Here is a 13,870-nt window from a genome sequence, read left to right as displayed (position 1 = left end):
TAGGGTGCCATGGCTCACAGCTGTAACCCCAGCACTTTGGGAGGCTGAGGCAGCGGATCGCTTGAGCCCTGGAGTTCAAGACCAGCCTTGGCAGCATGACAAAACTCCATCTCTACACAAAATACAAAAAGTAGCCAGGATGGTGGCACTTGCCTGCAGTCCCAGCTACTCAGGAGGCTAAAGTGGGGGGACCATTTGAGCCCAGCAGGAGGCCGAGGCTGCAGTGAGCCATGATCATGCCACTGCACTCTAGCATGGACAACAGTGAGACCTGTCTCAAAAAAAAAAAAAAAGAAAAAAAGAAAAAAGAAATGTATTTGTTAGTTTAACCTATGTCTCTGGAATTAAAATGGTTACTATGCGTACTAGGTACTTTCAAAAAGAGAGAACAGTGATGGGGTGACTAACAGGTGGCGTATACACCTATATGCTAGCAAGGAAAACAAAATGGATATTAAGCAACTCTCCATTTTCTGTATTGCTAATAAATAGCTGAGTAGAAAAACACAAGCAAATAACTGAGATGCAGAAGACTTATTATATTAATTGCATATATTTATGTAGGAAAAAATGTATTAAATCTTCAAACTTCACTAATGACTACAAATGTTTTTTCCCTTCAGTTCTCTGGATTTCCTCTTCACATGCCTTATTCTGAAGTGAAGCCTTTAATTGATGCTGTGTATAGTACTGGAGTACATAATATTGATGTTCCTAACGTTGAATTTGCTTTAGCTGTATACATACACCCATACCCCAAAAATGTTTTTTCTGTTTGGATCTATGTTGCCTCTCTTATACGCAACAGGTAATTTTTTTCACTGTACTTTTTGTATCATGTAAAAACTACACTTAAGATATGAGAAAATTTTAAATTATATGCATCACATCAGAACATATTATTGGCAAATAATAAAATTATCAACTGTTTTCAAACTGTGCAAAGTGTTCTATTTAGCAGTCTGCCTTGTCTCTGCTACTTGACTCTGAAATTCAATTGAGACTACTCACAGTAGGATACATTATGAGCTTCCTGTCTCTATTCCTTTGCACTTACTTACCTTTTGCTTGGGCAAATATTAACAGCAATGGAAGGAAAGTGAGAGAAACTTAACGAGTTTTACCTTAGAGCAAGGTAAAGCTTTAAAGAGAGCATCATTAGAGCCTTTAGAGTTCTTCCTCCTTTGTCGTGTTTAATTCAAATGTTAGTTGAAATAAAAAGCAGTAGTCAGTTATTTATATTCCATCAAATGATTCTTCCTTTATCTTTAGACAACACTAAGACACTTTGCCTGAACTGAATGTTTACCAGTTTTGATTGCTACTCCTCCTCCTCTCTCCAAATAAACAAAACAAATAAATATCCAAGACTGCAAGATTACTTCATCTTCCATAGGTTTGCATGTACAGGCATACCTCGGAGATACTGTGCACTTGGTTCCAGACCACTGCAATAAAGTGAATATTGCAATAAAATGAGTCACACCAACTTTTTTGGTTTCCCAGTGCAAAGTTATGTTTATACTGTATTATAGTGTATTAAGCGTGCAAAAGCATTATCTCAAAAATGTACATACCGTAATTTAAAAATACTTTATTGTTCAAAAGTGCTAATGATCATCTGAGCCTGCAGTAAGTTGTAATTTTTTGCTGATGGAGGGTCTTGCCTCGATGTTGCTGGCTGATTAGCAACTGGTGGTTGCTGATGGTTGGGGTGGCTGTGAGAATTTCTTAAAATAAGACAACAATGAAGTTTGTTGCACTGACTGACTCCTCCTTTCATGAAAGATTTCTCTGTGGCACAAAATGTTGATGGCATCTTACCCACAGAAGATTCACTGGAGTCAATCTTCTCAAACTCTGCCACTGCTTTATCAATTAAGTTTATGTAATATTCTAAATCCTTTGTTGTCATTTGAAAAATGTTCACAGCATCTTCACCAGGAGTAGAGTCCATCTCAAAAAACTTTTTTGAGACAGAGTCTTGCTCTGTCGTCCAGGCAGAGTGCAGTGGTGTGATTATGGTTCACTGCAGCCTCAGCCTCCTAGGCTCAAGCAATCCTCACACCTCAGTCTCTCAAGTAGCTGGGACTACAGGTACACGCCACCACACCCAGCTAATGTTTCATTTTTTTGTAGAGACAGGGTCTCACTATGTTGTCTAGGCTGGTCTTGAGCTCCTGGACACAAGCAATCTTCCTGCCTCAGCCTCCCAAAGTGCTGGGATTACAAGAGTGAGCGACCGTGCCCGACCAAGAAACAAATATTCTTTGCTCATCCGTAAGAAGCAACTCTATATCCATTCAAGTTTTATCATGAGGTTGCAGCAATTCAGTCACATCTTCAGGCTTTATTTCTAATTCTGGTTCTATTTCCACCACATCTGCAGTGACTTCCTCCACTAAAGTCTGGAACCCTACAAAGACATCCATTAAGAGTTGGAATCAACTTCATCCACACTCTTGTTAATGTTGATATTCCGACCTCCTCCAATGAATCACGAATATTCTTAATGGCACCTAGAATAGTGAATCCTTCTAATTGAATCCTTTCCAGAATATTTTCAATTTACTTTGCCCTGATCCATCAGAGGAATCACTATCTATGGCAACTATAGCCATACAAAATGTATTTTTTATTATTATTATTATACTTAAAGTTTTAGGGTACATGTGAACAATGTGCAGGTTTGTTACATATGTATCCATGTGCCATGTTGGTGTGCTGCACCCATTAACTCATCATTTAGCATTAGGTGTATCTCCTAATGCTGTCCCTCCCCCCTCCCCCCACCCCACAACAGTCACCAGAGTGTGATGTTCCCCTTCCTGTGTCCCTGTGTTCTCATTGTTCAATTCCCACCTATGAGTGAGAACATGCGGTGTTTGGTTTTTTGTCCTTGCGATAGTTTACTGAGAATGATAGTTTCCAGTTTCATCCATGTCCCTACAAAGGACATGAACTCATCATTTTTTATGGCCGCATAGTATTCCATGGTGTATATGTGCCACATTTTCTTAATCCAGTCTATCATTGTTGGACATTTGGGTTGGTTCCAAGTCTTTGCTATTGTGAATAGTGCCGCAATAAACATACGTGTGCATGTGTCTTTATAGCAGCATGATTTATACTCCTTTGGGTATATACCCAGTAATGGGATGACTGGGTCAAATGCTATTTCTAGTTCTAGATCCCTGAGGAATCGCCACACTGACTTCCACAATGGTTGAACTAGTTTACAGTCCCACCAACAGTGTAAAAGTGTTCCTATTTCTCCACATCCTCTCCAGCACCTGTTGTTTCCTGACTTTTTAATGATCGCCATTCTAACTGGTGTGAGATGGTATCTCATTGTGGTTTTGATTTGCATTTCTCTGATAGCCAGTGATGATGAGCATTTTTTCATGTGTTTTTTGGCTGCATAAATGTCTTCTTTTGAGAAGTGTCTGTTCATGTCCTTTGCCCACTTTTTGATGGGGTTGTTTTTTTCTTGTAAATTTGTTTGAGTTCATTGTAGATTCTGGATATTAGTCCTTTGTCAGATGAGTAGGTTGCGAAAATTTTCTCCCATTTTGTAGGTTGCCTGTTCACTCTGATGGTAGTTTCTTTTGCTGTGCAGAAGCTCTTTAGTTTAATTAGATCCCATTTGTCAATTTTGGCTTTTGTTGCCATTGCTTTTGGTGTTTTAGACATGAAGTCCTTGCCCATGCCTATGTCCTGAATGATACTGCCTAGGTTTTCTTCTACGGTTTTTATGGTTTTAGGTCTAACATGTAAGTCTTTAATCCATCTTGAATTAATTTTTGTATAAGGTGTAAGGAAGGGATCCAGTTTCAGCTTTCTACATATGGCTAGCCAGTTTTCCCAGCATCATTTATTAAATAGGGAATCCTTTTCCCATTGCTTGTTTTTGTCAGGTTTGTCAAAGATCAGATAGTTGTAGATATGCGGCATCATTTCTGAGGGCTCTGTTCTGTTCCATTGATCTATGTCTCTGTTGTGGTTCCAGTACCGTGCTGTTTTGGTTACTGTAGCCTTGTAGTATAGTTTGAAGTCAGGTAGCGTGATGCCTCCAGCTTTGTTCTTTTGGCTTAGGATTGACTTGGTGATGCGGGCTCTCTTTTGGTTCCATATGAACTTTAAAGTAGTTTTTTCCAACTCTGTGAAGAAAGTCATTGGTAGCTTGATGGGGATGGCACTGAATCTATAAATTACCTTGGGCAGTATGGCCACTTTCACGATATTGATTCTTCCAACCCATGAGCATGGAATGTTCTTCCATTTGTTTGTATCCTCTTTTATTTCATTGAGCAGCAGTTTGTAGTTCTCCTTGAAGAGGTCCTTCACATCCCTTGTAAGTTGGATTCCTAGGTATTTTATTCTCTTTGAAGCAATTGTGAATGGGAGTTCACTCACGATTTGGCTCTCTGTTTGTCTGTGATTGGTGTACAAGAATGCTTGTGATTTTTGTACATTGATTTTGTATCCTGAGACTTTGCTGAAGTTGCTTATCAGCTTAAGGAGATTTTGGGCTGAGACAATGGGGTTTTCTAGATATACAATCATGTTCTTAATAAGACTTGAAAGTCAAAATTATTCCTTGATCCATGGAATAATTCTGCATGGAGCTGCAGAATAGATGTTGTGTTAACAGGCATGAAAACATTAATCTCCTTGTACATCTCCACCAGAGCTCCTGGGTGACCAGGAGCCTTGTCAATAAGCAGTAACGTTTTGAAAGAAATTTTTTGAGCAGGTCTCAACAGTGGGCCTAAAATATTCAGCAAACCATGCTGTACACAGATGTACTGTCATACTGGCTTTGTTGTTCCATTTACAGAGCACAGAGTAGATTTAACAATAATTCTTAAGCGCCTTAGGTTTTTCAGAATGGCAAATGAGCATTCTCTTCAACATAGTCACTAGCTGCATCAATCTCTAACATAAGAGTCCACCTGCCCTTTTAAGCCAGGCATTGATTTCTCCTCTCTAGCTATGAAAGATTTAGATGGCATCTTCTTCCAATAGAAGGCTGTTTTGTCTATACACTGAAAATCTGATATTTAATGTAGCCACTTTCAAATAAATGACCTTAGCTAGATCTTCTGAAGAACTTGCTGCAGCTTCTATATTAGCACTTGCTACTTCACCTTGTATTTTTATGTTATAGAGGTTTCTTTCCTTAAACCTCATGAATCAACCTCTGCTAGCTTCAACCTTTTCTGAAGCTTCCTCACTTCTCTCAGCCTTCATGGAATTGAAGAGAGTTAGGGTCTTACTCTGAATTAGGCTTTGGCTTAAGGGAATTTTATGGCTAGTTTCATCTATCCAGACCATTAAAACTTTCTCCATATCAGTAATAAAGCTGTTTCACTTTCTTATCGTTGGGTGTTTCACTGGAGTAGCACTTTTAATTTCCTTCAAGAACTTTCCTGTTGCATTCACAACTTTGCTGTATGGCACAAGAAGCATAGACTTGGGCCTAAGTTTTTGACATGCCTTGCTCACTAAGCCTAATCATTTCTAGCTTTTCATTTAAAGTGAGAGACATGACTCTTCCTTTCACTTCAACACTTAAAGTCCACTGCAAGGTTATAAGCTGGGGCCTAATTTCAATATTGTTGTGTCTCTAGGAAGAAAGAGGTCTGAGGAGGAGAGAGACAGGAACCTCTGGTCAGTGGAGCAATCAGAACATATATAATATTTATCAATTAAGTTCTCTGTCTTATTAGGGCACAGTTCATAGCATTCCAAAGCAATTACAATAGTAACAACAATCACTGGCCACAGATCACCACAACAGATTTAATAATAGTGAAAAACTGAAATACTCCAAGAATTATCAAAATATACGAGACATGAAGGGATAAGTTTTATTGGAAACATGGCACCAATAGACTGGCTCAACACAGAGTTGCCATAAACCTTCCATTTGCAAAAAATGCATTATCTGCAAGGTGCAATAAAGCAAAACGCAATAAAATGACATATGCCTGTATCTATATTGATAGGAGGAACATTGCCATTTTCTTCTACATGACATAAAACTGTACTAAAAGGCACTAGTATGTGCCTTTTGGGGTGGCAGGCCTCCACTCTGATGATGTTTTAACAAAGCAAAGTAGATATACCTACAGATTCAAATTTTGACTACTGAATAACTCATTTCAAAAAGAAAATTCAGCTCAATAAAATTCAGTATCTGTCTAAAACTATTTGTCAGGGTAGTAAGTTCATGGGAGCTCCAAAAACAAAGTATTCAGTCCTATTCTATACTAAAGTAAACCTGGATTGAGATTTATAATAAAAATCACAACACAACAGTATTACTTGGTAAAGTCCTCAAAGTAGATTTTATTTATACATTTCTTCAAATGATTGTGGTATTTTAAAAAATCTCTCCCAAATTTGACGACATAGGGACAGTGGTGAGAACAAGGTATCCTTAAAGGAAACAAATATGGATTGGTGCTTTCCTTGCTCACTGAGCTAACACTCAGAAGCCAATTTATTCTATAATCCTAAAGAACCTTAAATGTGGGTTTGTTTGAATTGGCCTTCTGAGAATTGTTGAAATAAAGGAAATATTATGGAAAAGAGATTAGTTTCCAAAAATGTGCTGTCTTTGAAAATAAGTCTTCAGACATGTATGTTGGAAAAGATCTGCAAAGCTTGGTACAGTGTTAATGTGTAAAGAGAACCAATCACCTCCATGGACTTTAAAACTCAAAATTATCTATGAAATACTTTAAATGACATGGCATTACCAACATTCTTTAAAGTATTTCATTTAAAAGAAAACTGTAAGACTGTTCTCACCCTTTTGAAAAGACCTAATCCCTTTCTAAAACAAAAGTATAATTTGCAAGAGAAACAACATTACAATTCACTGGTAAATTAAGATTTCTGAAGTTGTAAGAAATGGGGCCAAAACAAGTCACGCTCAAAAAGGGATGGTTAACACAAGAAATGTGCTATGAGTAAAGTGCATGAAAGAAAGCCTGCTCAGCTAAATGAAGTAGACAAAGGTCAGAAGTCAAGGGTCATTCGCCAGAGCGGCAGCAGGCTCGAAAACCACACTGCAAATTCTGGCATCCACTGGCGGTATCAGCATGAGGACCTGTATGAAAACAGAAAAATGTGAAAGGAGGAATTTCTTAGAGATCACATAAAAATAATTTTGCTTATGAAGGAGTTACAAACTTTCATTGGTTTTACTAGCAGTACTTATATGATAGAAGTAAATCTCATGATGAGTGTATAAGAAATTATTCAGACACAAAACTCAATAGCAGCTTGACTTTAATTAATATATCCTTCATGGTCCAAAAGGTAAGTGGAAGAAGGGAAAAAAATAATTTTTAGCGACAACTTACAATATAAAAATCCAAAATGGAAATGAGACAATCCACAGAAGCAAGATTGCAAAGCTAACTTACAAAAAGATTCTTATAATCTGAACATCCTCCCTAGAAATGTAATAAAGGCAAAAAAAACAGCCCTAACTGTAATCGATCAGCTAAAGAAGTCAGTATTGAGCAATTACAATAAATATTATATTCAAATTTTAAAGCAAAATAAACTATATAGACATAGATTTAATATATTTGCCATATTTTTATATAGTATTTGTAGCCAAAAATATCTATATATGGTAGGGTTAGATGAAATTATTTTCCAAAATTAAATATATAATGAGTGATCAATTAAACTTTATCTAAGACATAGTAAAAATTATCATTCACTTACAAAGAATAATAAAACATTTGTGGAATAACTGTTATTTTATCCCAGTCACACTATGCTACCCAGGCACTAGATACAAGATCCATTAGGGAACACAGCTGAGAATTAGAAAATATCAAAGAAGAAGTTTCATAGCACATATTCAAATGTCAAGTACTCTGAATGAATGATATTTTCATAAAAGCAGGCAAATGTGGAAAAGACTGTTTCAACTATATTGAAGTCTTTCATTATGTCTGCACCATGAACAAATAAGGAGTAGTTAATTTGTTCTTTACGTATCAACAAGAGCAACCAAAATACTTGCAATTGTGATATAAGGAACAATACAAAATGAAAACTGTACATGAAATATAATTTTACTGCAGAATATATCAAATGGATTGTAACTGAAAAATCACAGTACTCTGGGGTGATATCTAGCTTAACTCAAAAACACATTTTAAATTTACTTTTTGTTTTCTAAAACAGCATTCAACTGCAAAAAAAAAAAAAAAAAAAGCAACTAGGCTAATACTACCATAATAATTACTTCCAACTAAACACATAGAACACATTAATTTACAGAAATTTAACTTTTCCTTATATTCCCCAAATGGCACATACAAAATACAAAGGGCAAATTTCTTAAGACATACAGTCTTAGGAAAGAAACTAATAAACATTACGCAAATATGTGGAACTACAATAGCTTATGCTTTCAGTCATATTAAATTTTTAAGTTGATATGACACCTGTGATTAGCTTAATGGGGGAGTAGATATGGGAATGAGCAATGGTATAGATGAAAGGAGACTGGCCACAGGTTTATAACTGCTGAAGCTGATGGTACATGAGGATTCGTTATATTATTCGATGTTAAATTTTTCCATAACAGGAAGTTTAAAATTATTTTAAATATAAAGTTGAATTACTAAAGCCAATTTTTACTTAATCAAAGTAACAATCTTTTCTGGTCTTTAAATGAAAAGTTAAATATGTTAAATATTTAAAATTCACAAAGCAGCATTTTGTTAAAATTATTTTCCCTTAAAATAACACAATGTTAATCATCTTAATCACAAACTCAAGATAAAATGTTTTAGTATATATTGAATACTTAATAAAAATGCCCTGAGAAGGAACCCTATGATCTGAAATTCTTCTCCCACTGCCAATCTTTAACCAAGTTTTTCCTTTGAATATAATGCCAGCTTTACCTACTGTGCACCACCCAATCCCCATTATTCCCCTTCTTAGCTTGTCTTTCCTCACCCCTTACACTGCTGTTTTGTCTACCAATCACCTAGTGCCTCTCCTCAAGACACAAGCCCTGCCTCACTGCCATTCTCCTGCTCTGACCCTTAGGTCCATCACAAAATGCCAGATTCACTGGGTTTTGCCAAAATGGATCTGATTATCATTTTATCAGATTAAAATTCCATTCTAAATTTTTTTAAAGAAATAAGAAGAGACATGAAGACTCTCACATAATTTTTCCAAACTGCAACTCCCCCAATTACTTCAAAATGTCTATACCATTAAGTCCTCACTTAACATTGATAGGTTCTTAGAAACTGCGACTCTAAGCAAAATAACGTATTAACAAAGGTAGTTGTTTTGTTTGCATCATTATAATGAAATGACACTATTTGAGGACTTCCTGTATGTTGTTTTCTTTCAAGTCAGTTTCCAAAAACATACCGCCGACACTGAGGACTTACTATAGTCCTATTTTTTTAAAAGGACAGAAAGGTAAGGGAGAAATATTATGCTAAATTTCAACAGTAGCCTAAGAAAAATCATATGCCATGTCTGGAAGCAATGGAAGTGAAGTATGCAACTGATTTTCAAAGGATAAAGTAAAAGGGAGACTCAAAGGAGCAAACAGATCAAAAAAGCTATTCTCCTAGAGATTCAGGAGAATGACATGACACGGTTTTTCACCATCCTCCCCAAAAGATGTAGGGTCCACATGCTCAGTTTCCACTCTAGCTACCTGGGTCATTATGCTCTTGAAGTCTAAGGGATGGTGGCAGAGATAATGGGGGAAGAAAAATGTAGAAATAAAAGTTTTTACCCTGTATTAGGTAAAAAGCACAAACCTACTGTCAGCATCTCCTTATTTATCACAAAACAAAGTTCTTGCCTATATTCATATAAAATGTGCCTACTCACTGAGTAGGCACATTTTATATGAATATAGGCAAGAACTCTGAATACATTCTAAGTTCACCAGAATTGAGTTTCAGTGAGATTCTAAGTGTACAGAGTAAAGAGAGAGAATATATTGTTTTCAAATTTGAAAGCAGAATCTGTTTAAAGAAGCCTATATGAACTTAATCAGTAACTATAGTATTAAATGACCCAAAACTACAATCCTATGATAAGGTAAATAATAGAGTAGTTACTGGTATTTGATCCCAGTAATCATGAAAGTGACAGCATCCATTTAAAGGATCTGCTGAAGGCCTGAGCCAAAACAAAAATGAAGACAAGCACTGTTTTAAACTCAGTATCACACTGTAGAAAACAGGAGACTAGCACCTTCCGAAGCATGGAAAGTATAAGCAACATTAACAATAAAATCCTTAAGTAACACAGAAGGACTGTTCAGAAAAGTGAATAAATGGACAACAGAATAAATGGACAACAGAAAAGGTGAAGGAACATTAGAAAGAAATATGACTAAGATATGATGGATTGCCAGGTAGACAGCTATGCTTTAATAGACAAAGACAATTCACAAGGTAGTTCCCTTTAAATATTTGACTTATCACCAGCAAACTTCCATCTCGATGTAGGATAGAGAACCCAAATGGTTAAGATACATAAAGCCTAAATTACATTAAAGAATAATAAAGAAAATAGAAAAAGGTAACTGAATAATCATAAAAATATTTAAATGCATGGTAAAGAATAATCTTGTAAGAAAGCATTTTTAAGTATCAGATGACAGGAAGTATAAGGTTAGCTATTATTTCTCCAGATTTTTATTAGTGAATAACTTGTTTTTACTGAGTTCTAAGTATATTACTTATGCTGTATGTCTGCACTTACCTTCACTTACCTTTAATTCCTCTTTAACTTAAATTAGAAACATAAAAGAGCACATCATCTGAGACTGTGTCACCTCCAAAACTATTAGCTAATCTATCTTAATTTATAAATTATACATACATTGAAATGCAAATCAGTAAAAAAGTTTAGTTTCTATCATTGTTCAAATGTTCTTCACAGCTCTACAATTATGCTATTCCATTTAACTCTTCTTAAGAATTTTTTTAATGTTATGGCTAAGAAGACTTTTCAAATCTTATCAAATAAATTTAAAAGTCATAAAGAATCATTCAGAAGAATCTAGATTTGCATTTTATATCAAGACACTTTATGTACAGTGTCTTGCTCAAGGTAGTTACTGTTTGAATATATGATAACTAGCTTATCATCTCCAAAATCTCTGCTAATGCTTGGAAAATAGATTATTCTGTTTTACTTATCATGTATTACTTAATGACTAATGTTTATCAATATTTACTTCTTTTATATTTAGTAACCTGATAGTTAACTATATATGTTTTCTTTTAAAAAATGTATTTTTAGTTAAATGTCACTTTCAAATATCTGAAATATAATTTGTCACCTAAATACACTTCTCCATTGCTCTAATACCATGTATTAAAACACACTACTTTCAGAAACAATAAAAATAGTAACAAGGATGCCCCTCAGCATTCACTAGATATCTACTATACAAGCTGAGCTGTTTTGAAAGATACTGGAACAAGTGTCATCTTGCAAACAACTTCTTTCTAACACTTTCTAGGTTGTCCACATATCCTTTTAAGGAAAAGACTACAGGAGAGCATTGCTTTAAGAACAACTTATGTGGAACTCAGACACAAGTTATATAACAAGTCACCCTGTAAATTTTAAAGGCTTTCCATTCCCCCAAATCATGCTTCAATAAGCCATAAAAGGAGAGTTAATATTGGATTATACAAACACTGAAATTTCCTTTCAAATCTTTCAAAGTCAGATATCTTCATTACAATTCATTTATTTTAAAAAATCAATCATTTATCCAAAAAAACTTTCACATTCAACAAAAGGAATATAATAGCTCCTCTGAAACTATATATTCAAAACAAGTTTAGAGGAAATGCATAAGGACAAAGTGCAAAAGACTTTAAGTATTTCATTTTATCCCATCATCTAAATTATTTCAAAGTTTAAAAACATACAAACATAAAACAAGTAAGCATAAAAACAAACTGAAACCCAGTCCCCTCCCTCTACCCAATAACATCTCTGAATGCAAAAATAAATATAATGAATTCGATAGTGAGATTTATTCCAAAGCATAACCTATGCTGAAATCAATATGAAAAATTCAAGTGCAACATACAAATAAAATTTTTTCTGATAAAAAAACAATTGCTTATTACTCTTGATAATATGTCCTATAAGCCTTAGGAAGTATAGCACTAAACCTACAATGAAATAACTTTATGTTAACAAAACAAAACTCCCTTCTCAAATCCACAGCATCCACAAAAGTAACAGCTTCACTGCATCAATCACACTTTGTTTTCATAGGCTTAGCATGTTGCAACTACGATGACATTCACTTTCACCAACTACGATGACATTCACTTTGGCCATTCCTTGATTATACACAGAAGGCAACAGAAAACAAAGAAATGTCCAACTTAGTGTTGATATATCAAGAACATGGGAGGTCATCTCCTGCATAACAATGTGATTCCTGAAATAAGACAGCTACAATCTCCAGTTTCCTCTTATATATTTTAAGGAAAATCTAATCTCGAGAAATAGCAGTTTTCTCCACTTTCTGGTATGTCATTACTCCCTCTGGTCTTCCTGACTCCTGTCAATTGTTGTGCCTGAGAAAAATTTTGTTGATTTTCCTGTCATCTTAAGGTGAATTGGGCACTCAAAGACAATAGGGCGCAGTATAAAAAGACAGGTACATAGTAGTCTGAGCCATCTAAAATTGCCTCCAGTTATAAATACAGGAGGTTGATTTGCTTACTAATAACAGAAGAGCAGCTTTTTATGCTTCTGGGAAATTCAGTCTCTACCAGTGACTATCAAATGTGCAAAAAGGCACTGAACATACTTTGAAAAAGCATGTTCAATAAGCCCACTGTAGGGTAGAATATGTTTAAAAGAACAAAATCAAGAAATATTTCTTGTGATTTTTGAAAGTAGGTTCAGGAATCAATTTCCAAAATACTATAGGAATTCTAGTCATGTCTAAAGCATCTCAGCCTCTTCTCAATACTACATACTATCCTCTCCCCTCAATCTTCGCTAGGAGTTGACATCAGATCCAGAAACTCTGGAAGTCCACATTACCAAAGTCCTCATTTTTCTACATTTGATAAAGCTGTCTTATAAGAAATACGTGTCTATTATCCCTAAGAAATCAGTGTATCTAGAACATAAATAGTTCTAAATTTTTAATGAATGCTATAAAACTCTAGAGGAATACCTAAAACTTTTAACAAGAATTTTAGTATTTCTATTAACTTACCATTCTTGATTACACTATTACATGCCTCAAAAATCTGACACAATGGATATTTAGAATATACATCTGCAAGAAAAACTTACCTTTCAAGATGTTAATTAATGAAAATGTAATTTTAAAATTTTATCAAATTTAACTAAATCTGAAAGTAAGACAGTCTGGTAATCAGAAATCTAGAAAACTAAACGGAAAAATTATTAGAACTGCTAAAAAAAAATTCAAATTAATTTCTTCAAAATTATCGCACTGTTAAAAGGCATTACCGTTAATGTTGTCACAGTAGTAAAAGTATTCATCATTCAGAGAAGGACATGCTGAAACCAAATCCTGCAGGCCTGCACCAGTTATAGTAAGACAACCAGAGAGATTAAGGTGCTCCAAATAAGGCAGCCCTCCTCCCAGAGTCAAAACCCTGTAAGAAAAATAATTTGACAATTAGAAGATATTAATCTATAAAAACATTTGTATTCCTATGGTCCACTGAACCACTATTTTACATACTTTTCAATATGGTAATGAGAAAATTTAAGAATTTCTGTAAAACACTGATAACTAACCTCATCCTTAGGCAGAAATACATTTAACTCA

General features: G+C 34.9%; 2 protein-coding genes across 4 annotated transcripts in view; one reads left to right on the top strand and one right to left on the bottom strand.

Annotated features, from left to right (window-relative positions):
• Positions 1–941, top strand: part of CC2D2A (coiled-coil and C2 domain containing 2A) — a 135,814-nt gene extending 134,873 nt beyond the window's left edge. For both annotated transcript variants that reach the window (XM_032753791.2, XM_032135876.2), the window contains one exon: positions 624–941. In XM_032753791.2, the coding sequence (XP_032609682.1) occupies positions 624–812 (189 nt within the window). In that variant the 3' untranslated portion in view covers positions 813–941. The remainder of the gene's footprint in view (positions 1–623) is intronic.
• Positions 942–5,859: 4,918 nt separating this feature from the next.
• FBXL5 (F-box and leucine rich repeat protein 5) overlaps positions 5,860–13,870 on the bottom strand; it is a 50,891-nt gene continuing 42,880 nt past the window's right edge. For both annotated transcript variants that reach the window (XM_032135873.2, XM_032135874.2), the window contains exons 10-11: positions 13,546–13,694; positions 5,860–7,120 (exon numbers count right to left, since the gene is read on the bottom strand). In XM_032135873.2, the coding sequence (XP_031991764.1) occupies positions 7,044–7,120; positions 13,546–13,694 (226 nt within the window). In that variant the 3' untranslated portion in view covers positions 5,860–7,043. The remainder of the gene's footprint in view (positions 7,121–13,545; positions 13,695–13,870) is intronic.

The sequence above is a fragment of the Hylobates moloch genome, unplaced genomic scaffold (genome assembly GCF_009828535.3).
Source record: "Hylobates moloch isolate HMO894 unplaced genomic scaffold, HMol_V3 SCAFFOLD_17, whole genome shotgun sequence".
Taxonomy (NCBI): Eukaryota; Metazoa; Chordata; class Mammalia; order Primates; family Hylobatidae; genus Hylobates; species Hylobates moloch.
This window is presented reverse-complemented; position numbering and strand designations above follow the sequence as displayed.